The sequence below is a fragment of the Cricetulus griseus genome, chromosome 3, assembly GCF_003668045.3.
Source record: "Cricetulus griseus strain 17A/GY chromosome 3, alternate assembly CriGri-PICRH-1.0, whole genome shotgun sequence".
Lineage (NCBI taxonomy): Eukaryota > Metazoa > Chordata > Mammalia > Rodentia > Cricetidae > Cricetulus > Cricetulus griseus.
The window spans coordinates 248,615,881-248,637,389 of record NC_048596.1 but is presented as its reverse complement, the minus strand read 5'-3'; the positions used below and the strand labels follow the sequence as shown (position 1 = coordinate 248,637,389).

The 21,509-nt window shown below is 37.3% G+C and overlaps 1 protein-coding gene across 1 annotated transcript in view; it reads left to right on the top strand.

Moving 5' to 3' along the window:
- The first annotated feature begins 512 nt into the window (after positions 1 to 512).
- Positions 513 to 21,509, top strand: part of LOC100761856 (prolactin-2B1-like) — a 49,912-nt gene continuing 28,915 nt past the window's right edge. Inside the window, exons 1-2 of the mRNA XM_027409244.1 lie at positions 513 to 545; positions 1,645 to 1,773. Coding sequence (XP_027265045.1) covers positions 513 to 545; positions 1,645 to 1,773 — 162 coding nt within the window. The remainder of the gene's footprint in view (positions 546 to 1,644; positions 1,774 to 21,509) is intronic.

Below are 21,509 nucleotides of genomic sequence, written 5' to 3'. Positions count from 1 at the left end.
TTCACTTCTTCTAACTGAAGCACTCACTATTAGGTATATGCCACAGAGCTCCCAGGATCTATCAACATTTGCTATGTTCCTTCCCTTCATGTCTTTTTACATTTTCCTTTAAAAGTCCATTGGATTCCTTCTGTCATTTTTATTGCTCTTATCATTGAAATACCTAGCAGATAGCAGACACAGCAAGTATTTTAAATCAAAGATGAGCTTCCTATATGATCCTGGTGTTGATTACTTCCAGGGAGGTCAAACTACTGTGAGATTCCCACTGATGGTGGCAAAGAAGGCAACACTGTGCCTTTGTTCTTCACTGGCTACACTAAATGATGAGCTACTCTATTTGAGGCAAGGCAGGGAGGTAAGTAGACTGAGGATAGCTCATTTATGAATGCTTTGTTTTCTTTATTAAATCTTTGATTTTATATCCCAAAATAATCTAAGAGCAAATTAACAAAATTAGCAAATGAGCAAAATTGTAAACAATATAACTGGTGGGATGAATCCAAGTCAAAATGGTTGCACCATTTGGCTTTACCATTGGTAAGGTTTGTCTTTCTGAATCAGGTCCTGTTGGCACCTAATGAATACCAGCAAATATTCTCATTCTCATGAACAAGCAACACAATCATATAGTAGACAATATAGTCCAGGAAATTCAAATGGTATAATTTCAGAAGGAAAATACAGTAAAAGCAATCTGATTCTTCACTAAAAAGTTGTTACTATTTAACATAGTACATCATTTAACAAAATGTAAGACAATGATTAAAATTTAACAACTCTGCCTAAAATTTAATCTATAGAAATATTCTAAAACCCAGTAAGAATAACAAATGAATATTTTAGCTCTTCTTCACTGATAAAAATCAAATATAATACATGTTAGTCTTACCTTAATTTGATCTCACTTACTGTTGCATAGTTGCCACGCTATCTGAAAATGATACCAAGTATACTTCGTGCCTGGAAGGACCCTCTGTATTCCTTGGTGATGGAACCCAAGAACATGTGAGGAGGCCCTTTTGCTATCCTTTCAAGTGTCAACAATACTGAGGTAAAAATCAAAATCCCACTGGAACACAACATGAGGATCGCCAGGAAGATGAGAAGTATTATTACTTTCTACTTCTTTCCTTCATGAATGATGTAGAATCTGTGGTGAATGTTACATTTTTAAAGAACTCAGTGTGCAAGGGCAAAATGCATGCATTAAGGGATGTAGCTGTTCTTCACAGTCATAGGGACAGTACCTTTCCTGGGAAAGTGAACTATCCGCACATATCTCATTGCTAGCATTCATGGTCTCTGTGAGTCTTAGGTGAGAAAACTGTTAACAGCCACCCCATCATGCCTCTTTTTAACATGAGTCTGTGGTCAAGAGTCAATATCATGATCCTCTACTTGACTTGCCACAAAATAATATACTTTGCCTAGACTGAGTTTACTCAAAGAAAATGTATGCTTGTATCTTGTGTCTAGTCTTTAGGTGATTAGGGGATTTATATTACCTGGGCTTGAGCACATGGAAATTCATGACTCTAGCTGAAGTTTCTATTGCTGACATTTATATCAACACAACTCAACACTTAAAAGGAATAAGAACAGTCAAATATAAACAATGATAACTATCACTTTTGTCATTAGGTTAAACATGGAATTGAAGGAGATGAAGTGTACATGGTCAGAGCTTCTATCATTACAGTAGCCAATAAAGAATTCCGGTTTTCTGATGTTTATAAACCTTCTTACTGGCTATTTGTTGACACACATAAGGTTAGCCATTATCTCCGGCACTTGAGGTATCAGTATTTTGGTGGTTACATGTGCCAAGACTCAGAATACCAAGATAGTCTTAAGTGATTGATTTCTTTTAAGCTTCTTTTAATTTTCTATCTTGTGATGCTCCCCATTTGTGTAACACAATCCTTCATAAGAAGATAAAAAGAAAGCTTTAGATATTTTAAAGTATAACAAGGCAATTTTCAGTGTCTTGGTTCATTTAGTGGTCAGTGCATTAGCAGTGTGGACATTCTACTAACACACAAAAAAGAGATGCTTAATTGGCAAGAGGTCAATGGAAAAGGAATGAGCACAGTATACAGTGATCACTGACTCATCCCGATTTGTTTTGTTTTGTTTTTCAAGACAGGGGCTCCCTTTTTACTTTCAGAGCCTGTCCTGGAACTCACTCTGTAGACCAGTCTGGCCTTGAACTCACAGAAATCTGCTTGTCTCTGCCTTTCGAGTGCTGGGATTAAAGCCTTTCTCCTCCACCACCCAGCACATCCCCAATTTCAATAATATTACTCTGAGTTTCTTTTTTCCATTTAGGATGATGTTGGTTGTTGGTTTCTTAGGACTTTAACTGTTGATTCATGTTGAATTTACAAAAGGAGTTTTCTGTACCTATTAATATGATCATGTGCTTTTGTATATGATTCCATTTCTATGATTTGTTAGATTAATTGACAAAGTTTATCGAACTATACCTGTATCTCTGAGATAAAGACAGATTGGGGTAGATTCTGTTTTTAATATATGTGTTTAATCTGCAAGCAATTAACAGAGTATCTTGTATTTATGTTCATCAGAGATATTGGCTTCTCTCTTGCTTTCTCTCTCCCTCCCTCTCTCACTCCCTCTCCTCCCCTACCTACTATTTTTTTAAAACTTGGTTTTAGAGTTATAGCAAGAAAGAGTTTGGAAGTGATTCTTCTGTTTGTGACATTTTTTCCTTTCATTTTCTGAGATTAAAACAAATTACAGCATTTCCCCCTTCCTATTCCTACCTCCAAATTTTCATCACCTAAAAAAGACCTAACTAATGACAACAAGATTTGACAGGTTAGCATGAATAGGCAAAACCTCACTAGATCCCCAACCACTTATATGAAAAGCTACAGATAATTAATGACTACTAGGACATGAAGAATAAGTTTTTCTCTGGAATGAAATACTAAATGGTTGTCTAATGTATAGAAAGTGATGAGTATCCTTCTTTCTTTTCTTCCTGATTTCAGTGTTAATGTCCCAGATGTCTCAAGCTCCTACCACTATGCCTTCCAAACTTTAAAAGATTATAACAGGAATCCTTGTCTTAGCCAAGAATCCTTTGATTTTGTCAAATATTTTATTACAACAAAGAATAAAATATGTAATATAGGATGCATTTATGAAAAACTGTAAGATTATTAAATAAACATTTGTCATTAAAAAGTACAATAAAGTTAATGAGAATATGGAATAAGAAATACTTTAAGGAAGCCAGCCATTCTTAGAATCCAACTTTGACAGTGAAATTATAGAAAAGCACAGTCAAAGAAAAAAGAGTCACCATGCACCTTGACTCTAAGTAACTGGTAAGGCTGTTTTTAGTAGAACATGTTATGTTATGAGCATAAGATGTCACTGTGTCTCTCTCCTAAACATTTCAATCATGTTTCAGTGAGTCTCATCTCCTCAGCATCTTTTCATTGCATTTCTTGTTTCTCTCAGAGTGGGAACACACTTGTTAGAATCAATATGACAACTGATGGTGACATTACAGAGACCTTGAAACTCAATTTTAATGGATTTGTTGATTCCTTATTCATTTGCCAAGTCAACTGAAATTCATGGCTATACCAAAATCCTTGGTGACCAAAGCCAATAGTGACAAAATGAGGACATAGATTACTGAACATAAAAAGTATATGCCTTGCCCAAGGGGTAAGTGATTGCCTCTACCATAGAGAGTACTCTGTGTATAATTCTCCCATGGAGATAGGAATGCTGAAGGTAGATGTGTAGCAGGGTTGCATGCTATACATCACAGTTAGAATGTTTTGGGTGAGGCTGTAAACTGCATGTTTAACTTGTGTTATTGACAAAGGGGGAAAAGTCTGTGGGGAAAGAGATTATTCACCTAGACCTGGTTCCTTCCCTAAATCACTTTTGACAGATAGACAACTCAGAGCATAGGGGCTAAAGGAAAGAAAAGAAAAGAAAAGAAAAGAAAAGAAAAGAAAAACTGTCAAAAGGTGGAAGACATCTGGAGGAACATTAGGTTTGGCAGGTCTGAATGGGCTCTGCTCCTTCTTTGACACTTAGCCAGATGCCAACTCTTCCTACTCATATGTCGAATTCCCAGGTGGAGCACCATAAACAGTTCATGGAGCTGCATGTAGTTATAATAGCCTTGGAAAGGAATTGGTGATGTCATGAATGCTACTCTGCACAACCTTGTGCTTTGGAAGGAACAACTGATACATGTTTAAGGCTTCTTCATGATATGTAACACCTTTGCCAAGATGTGGGGATTAATGTCCATTAGATCCAGATATCAGAAGTGAATTTATGGTTTCTTGAAGCAGGTAACAGTAGATCTACAGAAATACTGAATCACTGCAAAGTTTCCATACATCAATCCAACCTCTACATACCTCACTCATCTGGAAGGATACTAAAGACAACTATTAAATAATGTTTAAGAGAGTTCATACATGAAGGGAAATGTACCTGTGAGAGCCCTATGTTTATCCAATAAATTCCAGATTTGAGAAGGAGATACTTCCTTAAGATTTATTGGAAAAGTATGCTTTTGTGATCACTCACAATATTTATGGTGCTGCATCTATAGTTAGATGTACACAGAAACTAACTGGTGGGCCTCAGTACTGAAGACAGTCATAAAAGTTAGGCTAGGGTTGAGGTGGAAGCATCATCTGTGTTGACTGACTTTCAGAGTCTGGAAGGTGCTGCAGAGTTGGAGAATTGTCAATGATGATACTATGGCCCAAGTATTAATTCAACTAGTAAGTATAGCAGCTTATAGTCACTCAAGGAACAGTTATAGAATTATTTTTGGTGCAATGAACAAACTTCTGATAATGTTTAAGTATAATTCCAAAGAAAAAATCCATTTTTAAAATTTTAAGCCAATACACATTCAATATATAATATATATATATATATATATATATATATATATATCACAGTGCTGATATTCAAAACTATAGCTTATTGGGAATATAAGAATGAAAGTATCATATTTATACAAGTATAACAGAGACAGAAGTTATTGTTTTTTATTTACTGTATTTCATATATATTTTTCTCTTGAAAAGGCTTAAAGAATATTTCTGTTCTGAGGTCTCAGTATACAATGGGAGCATATTTGTACAATTTTTGTGAGTATAGTATAGGCCAAACAATATTGCTAACAGAAAGGGAGGTTTCTGAAGAATCTCCTTTGTAGGTAATATTGGCCAGAAAATTGCATAACAGTAATGAAATTAATGTAAGGAAAAATAATATGAAGGAACTACTATTTTAACTTATCTTAGAATGTAAAACACTTTAGATAATAAGGCAATTCATCCATATAAATATATGTTTCATGTAATCAATTCTTAATAACATTATATTATAAAAGCACTACATTTATAAAAATATTATTTCATAATAATAATTTTTCTCATATCAACTTAGTTTTTCAGCTAAGAAGTTGCTTGCTTGCATTTAATACTCTAGGACCTTTGCAATACTTTGAGCATTTGACTGTAAGCATTTTACCAGGTATGACCCTTAGCATTACTTTAGTTCCAGGCTGGAGTCTTCAAAAAAATTTAGGAAAAGGCTCATATTACATAAGAAACACCATTTTTCCTTTAAATTTCAGAATTGTTTTAGTGATAGCATCATTGAATTTATAAAGTAATTTTTCATTTGGTATGCACATGTGCTTTTATACCATTGAGTATATAAATTATTGACATGTTAGAAGTCAGCCTCTACTTATCTGTTAAAGCATTAAATTGAGGATAAAAACAACACTGTTCATTGTCAAACATCTTAAAGATGTGTGTTTTACAGCACAAGGGAAGTAGATAAAATCAAGCTTCCTGTGTCTCCCATTATACATAATTCCAGGCAAATTTTGTTCTTTTCTGCTTACACTGGGCATTGGGACTATAAAAGTTATGTTCTATTCAGGTACACAAGGGATGCCCCCAGGAGTGTAAGATGTAGCAAGATGGGTGTCCTGTCCAAGTGTGTGGGCATTTTGCATCCCCCACTGGGTAATAACAGGACTTAGAGCAAATCATTTACCCATATGTACCCTCCCTTTCAGCAGTACAATTTGAGGACAGTTACAAAGGCACAATCTACTCCCAGGGTAATTGTTAAGCTCAATTTTAAAGAAATAGACCCAATGCTTTTGATAAAATGACAAATACATGGGATTTTTATCTTTAGGTAGAAAACTCAGCCTATGGGATCATTTTGATGACAGATTCTCCTCATGCTGAATATTAGTAGCCATCAGTCAGGCGTTCCTCAAATCAAACATAAAGCAAAGAGATGAACTCTGATGTTCTTGTCATAGCAGTGTTCAAAATGCAACTCTTGAAATACTCAGCTAAATCATTATAAACCTTTGCAGCATCTGGGAATGGAAAATCATTATAAACTCTCCAGACATGAGGCCATCTGCAGAGAGTGCTCAAAATTAACCTAGGTTCCAGGTGTCTATAATGTTCACACACATCCAGGGAATAATAAAAAGTGAGGGAATTTGCCTAATTCTTGCAACTACATAGCAAAGCAAATATAATTATTCACCTAAATTTTCACAGTGGAGGATCTTTCTTCACCACAGTAGCTTAACTGGAGCAATTCATACAGTCAAGGACACATTGCTGACCCCCACTCTCACCCCAAGAGGATAATTCTTGAAAACTCAGATAAATGAATCATCCCTCAGTGGCTCCTGCTTCTATTTAGCAGGGGCACCTGCTGATCCTGTTGTCAAGCCTGATCCTCTGCAAGAATGTGGCCTCTGTTCTGAGTGATAAAATGAAGATGGCCCCAGGAGGTGTCTCTCCATGATCTATTTGACCATGATATCATTCTTTAAGAATACATCCATGGACTTGCTTCAAAATTGCTAACAACTTGTAAGTGCCTTACCTGTGCTGGCTTTCCCAAAAGAGGAATGACTGAATTATACTGGAGCCCAAATCAATAAGCATTATGACCTAAATTTCAGATAATATCCCTTATAAGGAATAGAAATATTAACTATTGCAAAAAAACAATTTATTTACTAGAAGGGCTAATGTAGGTAGATATAGGTAAGGTAATCTTGATTGCTACATGCAATCTATTTAAGGTCAGACAATGTCCAGAAGGGGGAAAGAGATTACAGGGGCATCCAGAGAATGTGTCTCTATTTGCAATAAATATGTGAACATTCTCTCCTTCTATTTGTGAATTTCCCTCTTCATTCCATATATCTTGTTTCAGTTGATTAGTTAATTCTCTTCAAAAATGTCCCACAACTTTTTTTTTCAGATATTTTATCTGAATTAGAAACAGGATTGTTATACATGACAATCCCAGTTCCCTTTTCCCTCCCATCCTCCCCTACTACCCCCTCTCCACTAAAACCCTACCTATCACCTATCCTTTCTGCTTCCAATGGAAGGTGAGGCCTTCCATAGGGTGTCATCAGAGTCTATTGTATACTTTGGGATAGGCTCTAGGCCCACCCCCCTGTGTCTTGGCACAGGGAGTATTCCTCTATGTGGAATGGGACTCCAAAGTCTACACCTATGGTAGGGATAAGTACTGAACTAGTACAAGAGGTCCTGAAAATTTCCAGGTTTTCTCACTGAAACCCAGTTCCTGGGTTCTGGATCAGTCCCATGCTGTCATCCCAGCTATCAGTTTGGGGAGCAAGATTTCCCTGATGTTCAGGTCAGCTGTTTCTGTGGGTTTCACCAGCCTGGTCTGGACCCCTTTGCTTTTCACTCGTCCTCTGCATCCGAATTCCAGTTCAGTTCGGTGATTAGTTGTGGCTGTCTGCTTCTACTTCCACCAGCTGCTGGATGAGGGCTATTGGGTGGCATATATGTCAGTCATCAATCTCATTATCCGGGGAGGACATTTAAGGTAGCCACTCGTCTGTTGCTTAGATTGTTAAGTGGTGTCATCTTTGTAGAACTCCAGACATTTCCCTAGTGCCTGATTTCTCTGTAAACCTAAAATGTCTCCCTCTATTATGGTATCTCCTTTCTTGTTTTCTTCTATTCTTCCTCTGACTCAACCTTTCTGCTCCCTCATGTCCTCAGCATCTGTCCTCTTCTCCCCTTCTCATTCTCCTAGCTCCCTCCCCCATCTTCCCATGCTCCCAATTTGCTCAGGGGATCTTGACCCTTTCCCCTGCTCCAGAGGACCATGTATGTCACTCTTAGGGTCCTCCTTGTTTACTAGCTTTTCTGGCAGTGTGGATTGTAGGCTGGTAATCCTTTATTCTATGTCTAAAATCCGCATATGAGTGAGTACATACCATGCTTGTCGTTTTGTGATTGGGTTATCTCGCTCAGAATGGTTTCTTCTAGTTCCATCCATTTTTCTGCAAGTTTCAAGATTCCATTTTTTTCTTTGAAGTAGTACTCCATTGGTAAATGTACCACATTTTCTGTATCCATTCTTCTGTTGAGGGTCATCTAGGCTGCTTCCACTTTCTGGCTATTACAAATAGTGCTGTTATGAACATCTTTGAACAGATGTCCTTGTATGAATGTTCTTATTTTGGGCATATGCCTAAGAGTGGAATTGCTGGATCTTGTGGTAGACAGATTACCATTTTCTTGAGGAGTCACCGTACTGATTTCCAAAGTGTTGGCATGCCCACCAGGAGTGGAGAAGTGTTCCCTTTTCTCCACATCCTCTCCAGCATAATCTGTCATTGGTGTTTTTGATTTTGGCCATTCTGACAGGAGTAATATGGTATCTCAGAGTTGTTTTGATTTGCATTTCCCTGATGGCTGAGGATGTTGAACACTTTCTTATGTGTCTTTTAGCCATTTTAGATTCCTCTATTGAGAATTGTCTATTTAGTTCTGCACCCCACTTTTTAATTGGATTGGTTGGTGTTTTGAGGACTAGCTTCTTGAGTTCTTTGTATATTTTGGAGATCATCCCTCTGTCCCACAACTTTGTAAGTACCTCACTTCCTTCTAGTTACTTCTAAAAGGAGACTTCCTGTCAGAAAATGCAAAACTGTGAATTATACCGATTGCTTTTCCAGTCATTTCCCTTCCTTGTATGTCTGTCAACTTCCTATCTATCCTAAAATCCCATTAATTTTCAAAAACTTGTGGATTGTTGGAATTCATTCCATTTACATTTCAGTTCCTAGTTTTCAGTAACAGATAGCAAATACTATAGTGACAGAAATATAATATTGAAATAATTACATAAGAACTTAAAAATAAGCTAGGAAATGTTGATGTACAATTTTAATCCCAGTACTCAGGAGGCAGAAGGAGGCAGATCTTTGTGAATTTCAGGCCAGCCTGATCTATAGAGCAAGTTCCAGGAGAGGTTCCAAAGCTACAGAGAATCCCTACTCTAAAAATTAATAAAAAAGAGTATTTAAAATGAAGTAAAAACATTAGTTAATACTTTATATTTTTGCTTCTCTTCATTCATAATTGTTCCTTAAAAGGTCCAAATCTTGTGTTTTATACATGTCATTATGTTTTATATTTTAAAAATACACTAACAAGTTTTCCTGAAATAACCTATTAGGGTAGACATATGTTTATAATCTTTGTTATACATGATCTAACACAAGCATAAAGAGCCTCAGTATCCTATCTTGAAAGACAATCATAAGAAATCTTGGTGGTATCACAGAACGTGACCACCAATTCTCAACTTGGGTGTCTTTCTTGAGACTGAAGTTTGTTCTCTACACACATATATTTTAATTCCTAATAACTCACCTCTGGTGCATGCTGAAGATAGAGTCCCAAGTTGGACTATCAGATATATGTCTGTTCATCTCTCTTACTGTTGTATGGCCTGCAGTTATTCTCTTGTTCAGTGTTAGACTTTCTATAACCTATCTAGCTACCAGTTCTTGGCCCAGCATTGGTGCAAAGCATAGGTTTCATCATGTGGAGTTAGAATTAAATCCAATCTGATGGTGTTTGTTTGCCAACATGATGCTTGTGCCACTATTGCAAAAGTGGGCACATCTTGCCAGGCCAATCATTATTGTAGCTTGCAGCATTCACAGCTGAAGAACACTGAAGAATACTTTTTTACTCTGCTAGAATACATACAATCTTCCAACCCCATGAAATCTAGCCAATTTGTCAGTAACAGGTTGATATCAATGTTCTATGACTCTACTACATGTTTTCTTCCATTATTGGCTCTTCCCATGAAGTTCTAGAGAGTAACAATAGCATTGGAAATAGCCTATAATATTTTGGCATCCATGGAAACTCATTTGTCAAAAATTCTGAAAGAGGCAATCTATTTTTAGTACTGGATGTTTTGTCCATCTGCAGTGTCTAGTAATGATGCTGTCCATTTTATATGGTACTTCCATTTAACCACAAGAGCACATTTGCATACATGTCTACTCAAGTGCACATGCACACGCACATGCACACACACACATACACACACACACATACACACATGCACATGCACACACACACACACACACACATACACACACAGGATCTTTAAACTATTTCCCATGTATAATTTTCTACACGTATATAGGTGTGCCATGTGCATACACCATTCTCAGAGGCCAGAAGAGTCCACTAGATCCCATGGAACTGGTGTTAAAAATATTTGTTACCTGTCATGTAGGTACTAGAACCCAACTTGGGTCATCTAAGAGAACAGTAATTCCCTTTAACCATTTCTCCAATCTCTTGACTTTTTTTTTTTTTAGACAAAAGTGACTTAATGTCACAAATTCACACACCATTTCTGGCAGCTTTTAAAAGACATTATTTTTTTGCCTTAGTTCATTTGTAGAATAAAGAAAACACTAATACTTTCCATTTTCAGAATATTTTTTTCCTTTTCATTTTTTATATACATTCATAAATGGACAAAATGGAGTATGAGCACATCTACCCCCATATCCTCCTCCAAATTTCCACTCATCTCCCCCACCATGCTTACTTACTAAGTTCATGTTTGTGTATTTTTCAATGATCCACCAAGTCCAATGGGTGCTTCCCATATGTACATGGATGTGTGGTGCCACCTACCAGTGCATGGAAAGCTCATTAGTGTGAGATCCTCAAAGCAATCATGATTCCCTCCTCACCCAACTACTCTCAATTGCCAACAATTCCACTGTAAGTGGTGTAACCTAGAGGTCACATACCCTATCGATGCTGAGATTTTGTTTGACATGACCTTGTGCCAATCTTGGTGGTCACCACAGCTGGTATGAGTTCATGGTTGTAATAAATGAACCAGTTTCTTTATGATAAATATTGTAACATTTAGTCTAATTTCTTTCAGAATTTCTGAGGTACTTACCATGGATGATGAATATATTCCATGGCCATGAGAAAAGAAAATATGATTAAATCATAACAAGTAAGATACAGATCAGTTGTGACCAAGAAATTAATCAATTCGAATATGTATATACTATAACATTGGGTTCAGTGAAAGCTGGTTCTAAAATAAAGTTCTTTGCTTTTCTATTAAACAGTAAATTTTAGGGTGAGGGAAGAAAACAAGAGCTTAGTATAGAGGGAGATTGTTTAGAAAGGAAGATGATAACAAAATCTGATTCCAAATGGAACAAAAAAAGTAAAAGGTTCACATCCTTAATTCCTTTAAGTTTGTATCAGTGCTCATTAAAAATTAGCACTACTGAACAAATATGCTAATATTCTTAACATGGATTCATTTACTCAAATTCTGAGCTCAAACTAACTGAACTTTTCCATTTTGCATTTGAAAGTCTAAAAAAGACAGGAATACTTCTTCTCTTGTTATTCCAGGAAAAGGCATGGAGAAAAGGGGATACAAATGAGTCTACATACCATTTTTCTACCAATAACTCATGAATGGCTTTGCTGTACTGTAGGTCATGTAAGTACCACAATAAATTTGGTAGTCACACATGCAGAAAAACGTGCAGAGTGGGAGAGATTAAACACAATCACATGAGCTGTAAGTAAAATTAAATGGCATATATACCATTGGAAAAAAATACTGTAGTATATTCTTTAGTTTCCCATTATATAGGAAACTTGAAACTGAAGTGGGCATTTATGATCAGGTACACATATATGTATATTTTCCAGAAGTACAAATATGATTTTGCCACTTAGAGTGATTTTTTATGTTATGTATATGAGCATTTTTCATTTTTAAATTTAAATTAGAAACAAGCTTCTTTCACATGTCAAATCTCAGTTCCCTCTCCCTACCCTCCTCCCCTGTTCCCCACTGACCCCTGACCCAACCACTTTCTGCTCCCCAGGGAGGGGAGGCCTTCCATGGGGAATCTTCAAAGTCTATCATATCATTTGGAGCAGGGCCTAGACCATCCCCAGTGTGTAAAAAAAAAAGCCGAGAGAGTATCCCTATATGTGGAAAGGGCTCCCAAAGTCCATTTTATACTAGGCGTAAATACTGATCCACTTCCTGTGGTCCCATAGATTGACCAGACATCAAAACTGACCTTCTCATTCAGGGGGTCTAGAACAGTCCTTTCTGGTTTCCCAGCTATCAGTCTGGGGTCCATGAGCTCCCCCTTGTTCAGGCCAGCTGTTCCTGTGAGTTTCTCCAGCATGGTCTTGACCCCTTTGCTCATCACTTCTCCCTCTCTGCAATTGGATTCCAGAGTTCAGCTCAGTGTTTAGTTGTGGGTGTCTGCTTTTTCTTCTATAAGCTAATGGATGAAGACTCTAGGATGGCATACAAGGTAGTCATCAATACCATTACCAGAGAAGACCATTTAAGGTAGCCTCTCTACTATGGCTTAGATTCTTATCTGGGGTCAATCTTGTAGATCTCTGAAACTTTCCCTAGTGCCAGAATTCTCTCTAAACCTGCAATGGCTCCCTCTCTGATGGTATCTCTTTTCTTTCTCTCCTCTATTCTTCCCCTGCCTAGATCTTTCTGCTTTCTCATGTCTTCCTTTCCCCTCCTCTTCTCCCCTTCTCTTGCATCTAACACTCTCTCCCCTTCCCCCATGATCCCAATTAGCTTAGGAGATCTTGTCTCTTTCCCCTTCTCCTTGGGACCATGTATGTCTCTCTTAGGGTCTTCATTGACTCCTAGCTTCTCTGGCATTGTGGATTGTAGGTTGCTACTTCATTGATCTAGATCTAAAATTTAATATATGAGTGATTACATGCCATGTTTGTCTTTTTGTGACTGGATTACCTCACTCAGGATAGTTTCTAGTTCCATCCACTTGCCTGTGAATTTCAAGATTCCATTTTTTTTTCTGCTGAGTAGTACTCCATTGGTAAATGTACCACATTTTCTCTATCCATTCTTCAGTTGAGGGGCATCTAGGTTGCTTCCATGTTCTGGCTATTACAATTAATGTTGCTATGAACATGGTTGAACAGATGTCCTGGTTGTATGAATGTGTGTCTTTTGGTTAGATGCCTAAGAGTGTAATTGCTGGTAGATTGATTCCCATTTTTCTGAGGGACCGCCATATTGATTTCCAAAGGGGCTGCACAAGTTGGCACTCCCACAGGCAGGGGAAGAGTGTTCCCCTTTCTCCACATTGTCTCGAGCATAAGCTGTCATTGGTGTTTTTTATTTTGGCCATTCTGACAGGAGTAAGATGGTATTTCAGAGTTGCTTTGATTTTCATTTCCCTGATGGCCAAGGATGTTGAACACATTTTTATTTGTCTTTCAGCCATTTTAGATTCTTCCATTGAGAATTGTCTATTCAGTTCTGTACCCCACTTTTTAATTGGATTGTTTGGTGTTTTGGAGAGTAGCTTCTTGAGTTCTTTGTATATTTTGGAAATAAGCCCTCTGTCAGTTGTGGAGTGGATGAAAATCTTTTCCCATTCTGTGGGTGGCCATTTTGTTTAGTTGACTGTGTTCTTTGCCTTACAAAAGCTTCTCAGTTTCAGGAAGTCCCATTTATTAATTGTTGATCTCAGTGTCTGTGATACTGGTGTTATGTTCAGGAAGCAGTCTCCATGTTTGTTATCAATTCATTTTACTTTAACTCTATGTATCTTATCTCACAATTATTCAAACAAATTTCTAGTTGGTAATCTTATAGAGATTATACAACTCAGTACTGAATGATGAATGAGTCAAAGAAAAAAACTAGAAAGATGAAATTAATGAAATAGAGACAAAGACTACAATGCAAAGAATCAATGAATCTTAGAACAGATACTTTCAGGAGATGCAAAAACCAATATTGACAGATATTTGGCCCAACTACTCAAGTGAAAAAAAAAAGAGATGACCCAATTTAACAAAGACAAATTAGAAGGGAAACACCATAGATATCAAAGCAGTGCAGAATATTATGAGTAATACTCCAGAAATCAGTACTCTATTAAGTTGGAAAATCTAAAGAAATGGTATAATTCCAAAACTTTCCCAAACTACATAAGTTAAACCAAGAAGAAATCAACAGCTTATAAAAGACTCAACAAATGAGGAGATTGAAAAGGTAATCAAAAGACTCTTGCCTAAAAATATCTCTGGTCCAGATGGATCACAGCACAATTCTTACAGACTTTGGAATAGCTGCAGCCAATGTTTCTTATATTACATTCTTCAAGCTGAGCAAATTAAAGAAGAGACACAACAATAAAAATATCCATTACTTTTTCCTGCAGTTGTGACAAATTTGACTGTTTCTCATGTGGTCTTATACATGTGTCAGTTTCTGCAATTGCACATTTTGAGATGAATGGATTTATGTTCTGAAGCTGTGCAGTATTACATGGTTCAGAAGATAACCTTTCCTAATTTCTACCACTAGACAGCACTAATACAGGTTTTCAAACCTCACATGAACTAGGACAATATAAAATGTCTCTGGACATTGCTATATACTTTCAAGTTAAGAAGACTGCTATTTGGGAATATTTGTCTTAGTGTCGTTTTGAATTTGCTTTCTAGAGGCAAGGGAATTAAAAAAAAAACTCAGATACACAAACACATGTAAAGTAAAGCTGTGATGAGGTGGGGTTCTCTGTCAAGTGCTGGAGCAACCTGGTACTTCAGCTTAATTATCAGATACAGCCAGGTTAGGGACTGCATACTCTTCAGAAAAGGCTTCTGCAGGCCAGATTTCCATATATTTTAGATCACTTCCTCATAATATTCTCTGTGATTTAATTTTTGTTTTTCTTCCTTTCTACCAGTGTTCTTCCCTTTATTTCTTTCTTGCTTGCTCGCTCTTTTGTTTTTTTCTTTATTCTTTTTGCATTGGACACCAAACCAATGCAAATGGTAACTTATTTTGAGCAGTTTAATATTTATGTCTCTTCCCCACCTCTAGAACACTATAGAGTTTACATCTTTAGGCATATAAAAGCAGCAGTGGAGGCACAAAAATGTTTAGAAGACTTTGTTTTGGCAATTAAGAACAACATAGATGCCCCTCAACTGAAGAATGGATAAAGAAAATGTGATAGTTTTATACAATGGAGTACTCCTTAGTGGTAGAAAACAATGACATGTTGAAATTTGCAGGCAAATGGATGAATCTAGAAAAAAGAACATACTCAGTGAAGTAATTGAGATATAAAAAGACAAACATGGTATGTACTCACTGGTAAGTGGATATTAGACATAAAGAAAAGATAACCAGCCTATTGTTGACAACCCCTGAGAAGCCAGGAAACAAGTAGGACCCCAAGAGATACATACATAGATTCCTGGGAAAGGGGAAATAGACAAGATCTCTTGAGTAAATTGGGAGGCAGAGAGGGAGGGAGAGAGGAAGGTAATAGGGGATTGGGGAGGGGAGAATGAAAGGGGTGAGAACAGGAGGGATCAGGAAGTTCAAGTTGGAGGAAGGAAAGAGAGAGAACATCAACATTTTTGATGTCACGCTGTTCATGGATGATAACAAATATAAAATTACAATTTAATTGTAAATCAGCATCCAATTAGCAATCTAAAAGCTACACTAAAATTAAATTTTAACAAGTTATAAAATCATGGAAAGTTCTGAACACTAGTTTTACTTGTTTCCTCCCAAGAGCAATGTGGTATAAAACAAGATATTCCATATAGTGGCCTTATTTAGCTCTCAATAATATGCCTTTGTTACACATAGTATTTACTTTGAAAGGATTTGAAGTAACTTAGAAGACTCTGGTCCAATTAGGGCAGACAATATCTCAAGCTTTGCCTGGAACATGAGAGTAGTATACATGTGACCCTAGCTTTGTAGGCAAGAAAATGCAAGAGTGAGAGAATCCTCCTAGCATCCAAGTTCCAGACAGTCATCAATGGAGGGCAATTTGTAGCATGTTTTGGTGGATTGAAAGACAGACACATCAGGACACTGTGAGAAGGGAGGAGGGTAAAGTATAAATTATGAAAGGTATCAAGCTTTTTGAAATGTGAAGACATGGGACTGTACACTGAGGAATGCTGCAGGCATGGAATGCAAGCAGGCTAAGAGAGAGGCTGTGTGCTGTGGGCAGGAGATATTTAGAGTCTCTGTTATCCAAACCCTTTAGAGCCAAGGTAATTCCATCATGTTTCCCAGGTACATCATATGAAGTGACAGGATTTGGTGCATAGCACTCTGGGTTTTCAGTCTGTGGTAAAATCATCCTTGACATATCTCATTCTTCCCTTTCAGAATAGCAGCAATTTCTTTGTTATATTGCATATTGGAAATATACATCTAATCTGATTTTAAAGAATTTTATAATTTAGATATTGGCTGGAGTTTTAGAAGAGACACTGGACTTATCAATAGTGTAGACATTGCAAAAGACTATGAGGACTCCTTAATGAAATAAATGGACTACATTTTATGACAGGTTTTAAACTAATGGGGAAAGAGAAGTAGAAAGCCATGGTTTAAAAGTCACAGGGAGTAGCCCAGGGGCTGTTTCCGGTTCCGGTTCTGAGACCCTGCTCAGAGACATCTGACGCCAGGGACCTGCTTGCTGGATCCCAACTCGGCTGCAGAATCCAACACACCAGTCACTCCTGAGGGCCAGTGGCAGTTCCAACTCCATCCACCAGCCTAGCAGGACCCAACACACCTGAACAGTGTCAAGGCCCCAGTAACAGTACCACCTTCATCCATGAGAAGAGGACAGACATCAGAGTATTGGATCAATTTGTATCTACCAGAAGAGAACCTCAGTCCCATACCCACTAGGAGAAGAAGAGACTCCTGCTACACCCACCAGAAGAAAGGATGAGAAGAAAACAAGGTAAAAGCACATTCAACAACAGAAAACCCAATATGACACCACTGGAGACTGAGAACGATGTACTAGCAAGACATGAACATCACAATGCAGATGAACCAGAAGAGGATGACCTTAAAAACATCTTCAGGAAAGATGATAGAGGACCTCAAAGAGGATCTCAAAGAGGAGATGAGAAAATCTCTTAAAGAAATGGAAGAAAAAACAAATCAAAAAATACAAGTTATCAATAAATCTCTCAAGGAAACAGTTCAAGACCTAAAAACTGAAATAGAGACAATAAAGAAAGCACAATCTGAGAGAATGCTGGAAATAGAAAAGCTGGGTAAACGATCAGGAACTACAGATGTAAGCATAACCAACAGAATACAAGAGATGGAAGACAGAATCTCAGGAGTTGAAGACACACTAGCAGAAATAGATTCATCAACCAAGGAAAATCTTAAGTCCAACAAATCCCTAACACAAAATATCCAGGAAATATGGGATACCGTGAAAAGACCAAACCTAAGAATAATAGGTACAGAAGAAGGTGAAGAAATCCAACTCAAATGCGCAGAAAATATATTCTACAAAATCATAGAAGAAAACTTTCCCAAACTAAAGAAAGAAATGCCAGTGAAAATACAAGAAGCCTACAGAACACCAAACAGACTGAACCAAAAAAAAAGGTCTCCTAGCCACATAGTAATCAAAACACCAAACATACAGAATAAAGAGAAAATATTAAGAGCAAGTCAAGTAAAAAGGTCAAGTAACCTATAAAGGCAAACCTAACAGAATCACACCTGACTTTTCCATGGAAACTCTGAAAGCCAAAAGGTCCTGGATAGATATTCTACCTACACTAAGAGACCACAGATGCCAGCCCAGACTACTATACCCAGCAAATCTTTCAATCAATATAGATGGAGAAAACAAGATATTCCACGACAAAACCAGATTTAAACAATACATATCCATCAATCCAGCCCTAAAGAAAGTTATGGAAGAAAAACTGAAACCCAAGGAAGATAACTACAACCAGAAAAATATAGGCAATAGATAACTCACTTTACTAACAGCCAAAAGGAAAAGGGGAAAGAATCCCACATATAATCTCAACGCCATAACCAAATTAAAAACAAACAAGAATGAACAATCAATGGTCATTAATATCCATCAACATTAATGATCTTAACTTGCCTATAAAAAGACACAGATAAGCAGAATGGATAAGAAGACAGAATTCTTCCTTCTGCTGCATAAAAGAAACAGACCTCAACTTCAAAGACAGACGGTACCTATGAATTAAAGGTTGGGGAAAGATTTTCCAATCAAATGGACCCAAGAAACAAGCAGGAGTAGCAATCCTAATATCCAACAAATTGGACTTTAAACTAAAATCAATCAAAAGAGACAAAGGAGGTCACTTCCTACTCATCACAGGAGAAACCATCAGAATGAAGTCTCAATTCTGAACAATTTTCCCCCAATACAAAGGCATCCACATTTGTAAAAGAAACATTATTAAAACTCAAATCACACATAAAACCACATATACTTATATTGGGAGACTTCAACACCCTACTCTCACCACTGGACAGGAACACCAGACATAAACTTAACAAAGAAACAAAGGAACTAATAGAAGTTATGGCACAATTGGACTTAACAGATATCTATAGAACCTTCCATCCAAATACAAAACAATTTACCTTCTTCTCTCACTATTTGCAGATGATATGATAGTCTATATAAGTGAACTGAAAAACTCTACCAGGGAACTCCTACAGCTGATAAACACCTTCAGCAAAGTGGAAGAATACAAGATTAACTCAAAATATCTGTAGTCCTACTATATACCGATGACACTTTGGTGGAGAAAGAAATCAGAGAAACATCACCCATTACAATTGCCACAAACAACATAAATTACCTTGGGGTAACACTAACAAAAAAAGTGAAAGACCTATACCATAAGAACTTTGAGTCTCTAAATAAAGATATTAAAGAAGATACCAGAAAATGGAAAAATCTCCCATGCTCTTGGATAGGTAGGATCAACGTAGTAAAAATGACAATCTTGCCAAAAGCAATCCACAGATTCAATGCAATCCCCATCAAAATCCCAACACAATTCTTCACAGACCTTGAAAGAACAATTCTCAACTTTATATGGAGAAACAAAAGACCCAGGATAGCCAAAACAACCCTGTACAATAGAAGAACTTCTGGAGGCATCACCATCCCTGACTTCCAGCTCTATTACAGAGCTATAGTCGTGAAAACAGCATTGATACAAAAATAGACAAAGGTAGACCAATGGAATAGAGCTGAAAACCCTGATATTAACCCACACACCTACAAAAACCTGATTTTTGACAAACAATCCAAGTATATACACTGGAACAAAGAGAACATCTTCAACAAATGGTGCTGGCATAACTGGATGCAAACATGTAGAAGACTGAAGATAGACCCACGCCTTTCACCCTGCACAAAACTTAAGTCAAATTGGATCAAAGACCTCAACATAAACCCAGTCACAATGAACCTATTAGAAGATAAAGTGGGAAATACCCTTGAATTAATTGGTACATGATAACACTTCATGAACATAACACCAGTAACAAAGACACTGAAATCAACAATTGATAAATGGGACCTCCTGAAACTGAGAAGCTTCTGTAAGGCAAAGGACACAGTCATCAAGACAAAACAGCAGCCCACAGACTGGGAAAAGATATTCACCAACCCCACATCTGACAGAGGGCTGATTTCCAAAATATAAAAAGAACTCAAGAAGCTAGTCTCCAAAACACCAAACAATCCAATTAAAAAGTGGAGTACAGAACTTAATAGACAATTCTCAATAGTGGAATACAAAATTGCTGGAAGACACATAAGAAAGTGTTCAACATCCATTGCCATCAGGGAAATGCAAACCAAAACAACTCTGGGATACCATCTAACTCCTGTCAGAATGGCTAAAATCAAAAATACTAGAGACAGTTTATGCTGGATAGGATGTAGAGAAAGGGGAACACTTCTGCACTGCTGGTGGGAGTGCCAACTTGTACAGCCACTTTGGAAATCAGCATGGTGACTGCTCAAGAAAAAGAGAATCAGTCTGCCACAAGATCCAGCATTTCCACTCCTAGGCATATACCCAAAAGAAGCACATTCATACATCTGTTCAATGAAGTTCATAGCAGCACTATTTGTAATATCCAGAAACTGGAAGCAACCTAGATGCCCCTCAACTGAACAATAGATAGAGAAAATGTGGTACATTTACTCAGTGGAAAAAGAAAAACAATGGAATCTTGAAATTTGCAGGAAAATGGATGGAACTAGAAGAAACTATTCTGTCCGAGGCAACCCAATCACAAAACGACAAACATGGTATGTACTCACTCATATGTGGATTTTAGGCATAGAGTAAAGGATTATCAGCCTACAATCCACACTGCCAGAGAAACTAGTAAACAAGGAGGACCCTAAAAGTGACAAACTGTCCCTTGGAAAAGGGGAAAGGGTCAAAATCCCTTGAGCAAATTGAGAGCATGGGAAGTGGGGGGAGGGAGCCACGAGAATGAGAAGGGACGAAGAGGAAGGATGCAGAGGTCCTGAGGGACCAGAAAAGGTTAAGTCAGGTAAAGAATAGAAGAAAGGGTATGTGATAAGTAGGGTTTTATTTAGGGGGTGGTAGGGGAGGACTGGAGGGAGTAGGGAACTGGGATTGTCATGTAAATCAATCTTGTATCTAATTTAAATAAAAAAATGAAAAACGTCACATAGGGACACATCAGTATATCAGTCACTTTTCTTTTGTGTTGGTAAAATGCTGTGATAAAGATAGCATAATGAAGGCAGATCTTATCTTGGCTTATGATTCCAGATGGATAAGAGTTATGTTGCCATAATGGAGGCAAGTCAACATGTGGGAGGTATGGCTGCAACAACCAAGGGTTGAGGGCTCACATCTTTAATATCAAGCATGAAATAGAGAAAATTGGAATTAGGAAAAGCTTTTGAAATCATAATGCTCACTAACAATGACCTACTCTCTGCAGCAAGGTTGCACCACCTAAAACCTCTTCACATACCACCTCCAATTGGAAACAAATTATTCAAATTTTGAAGTGTATAACAGACTTCACTCATTCAAACCCCACATCCTATTGATAGGGAGATTTATGATGGTTAATATATATTGGAAACTTGATATCATATAAAATCAACTATGAGAAAAAACTGCATGTATTTGATTGCAATTCAGTATCCCACTATATTAGAAGAA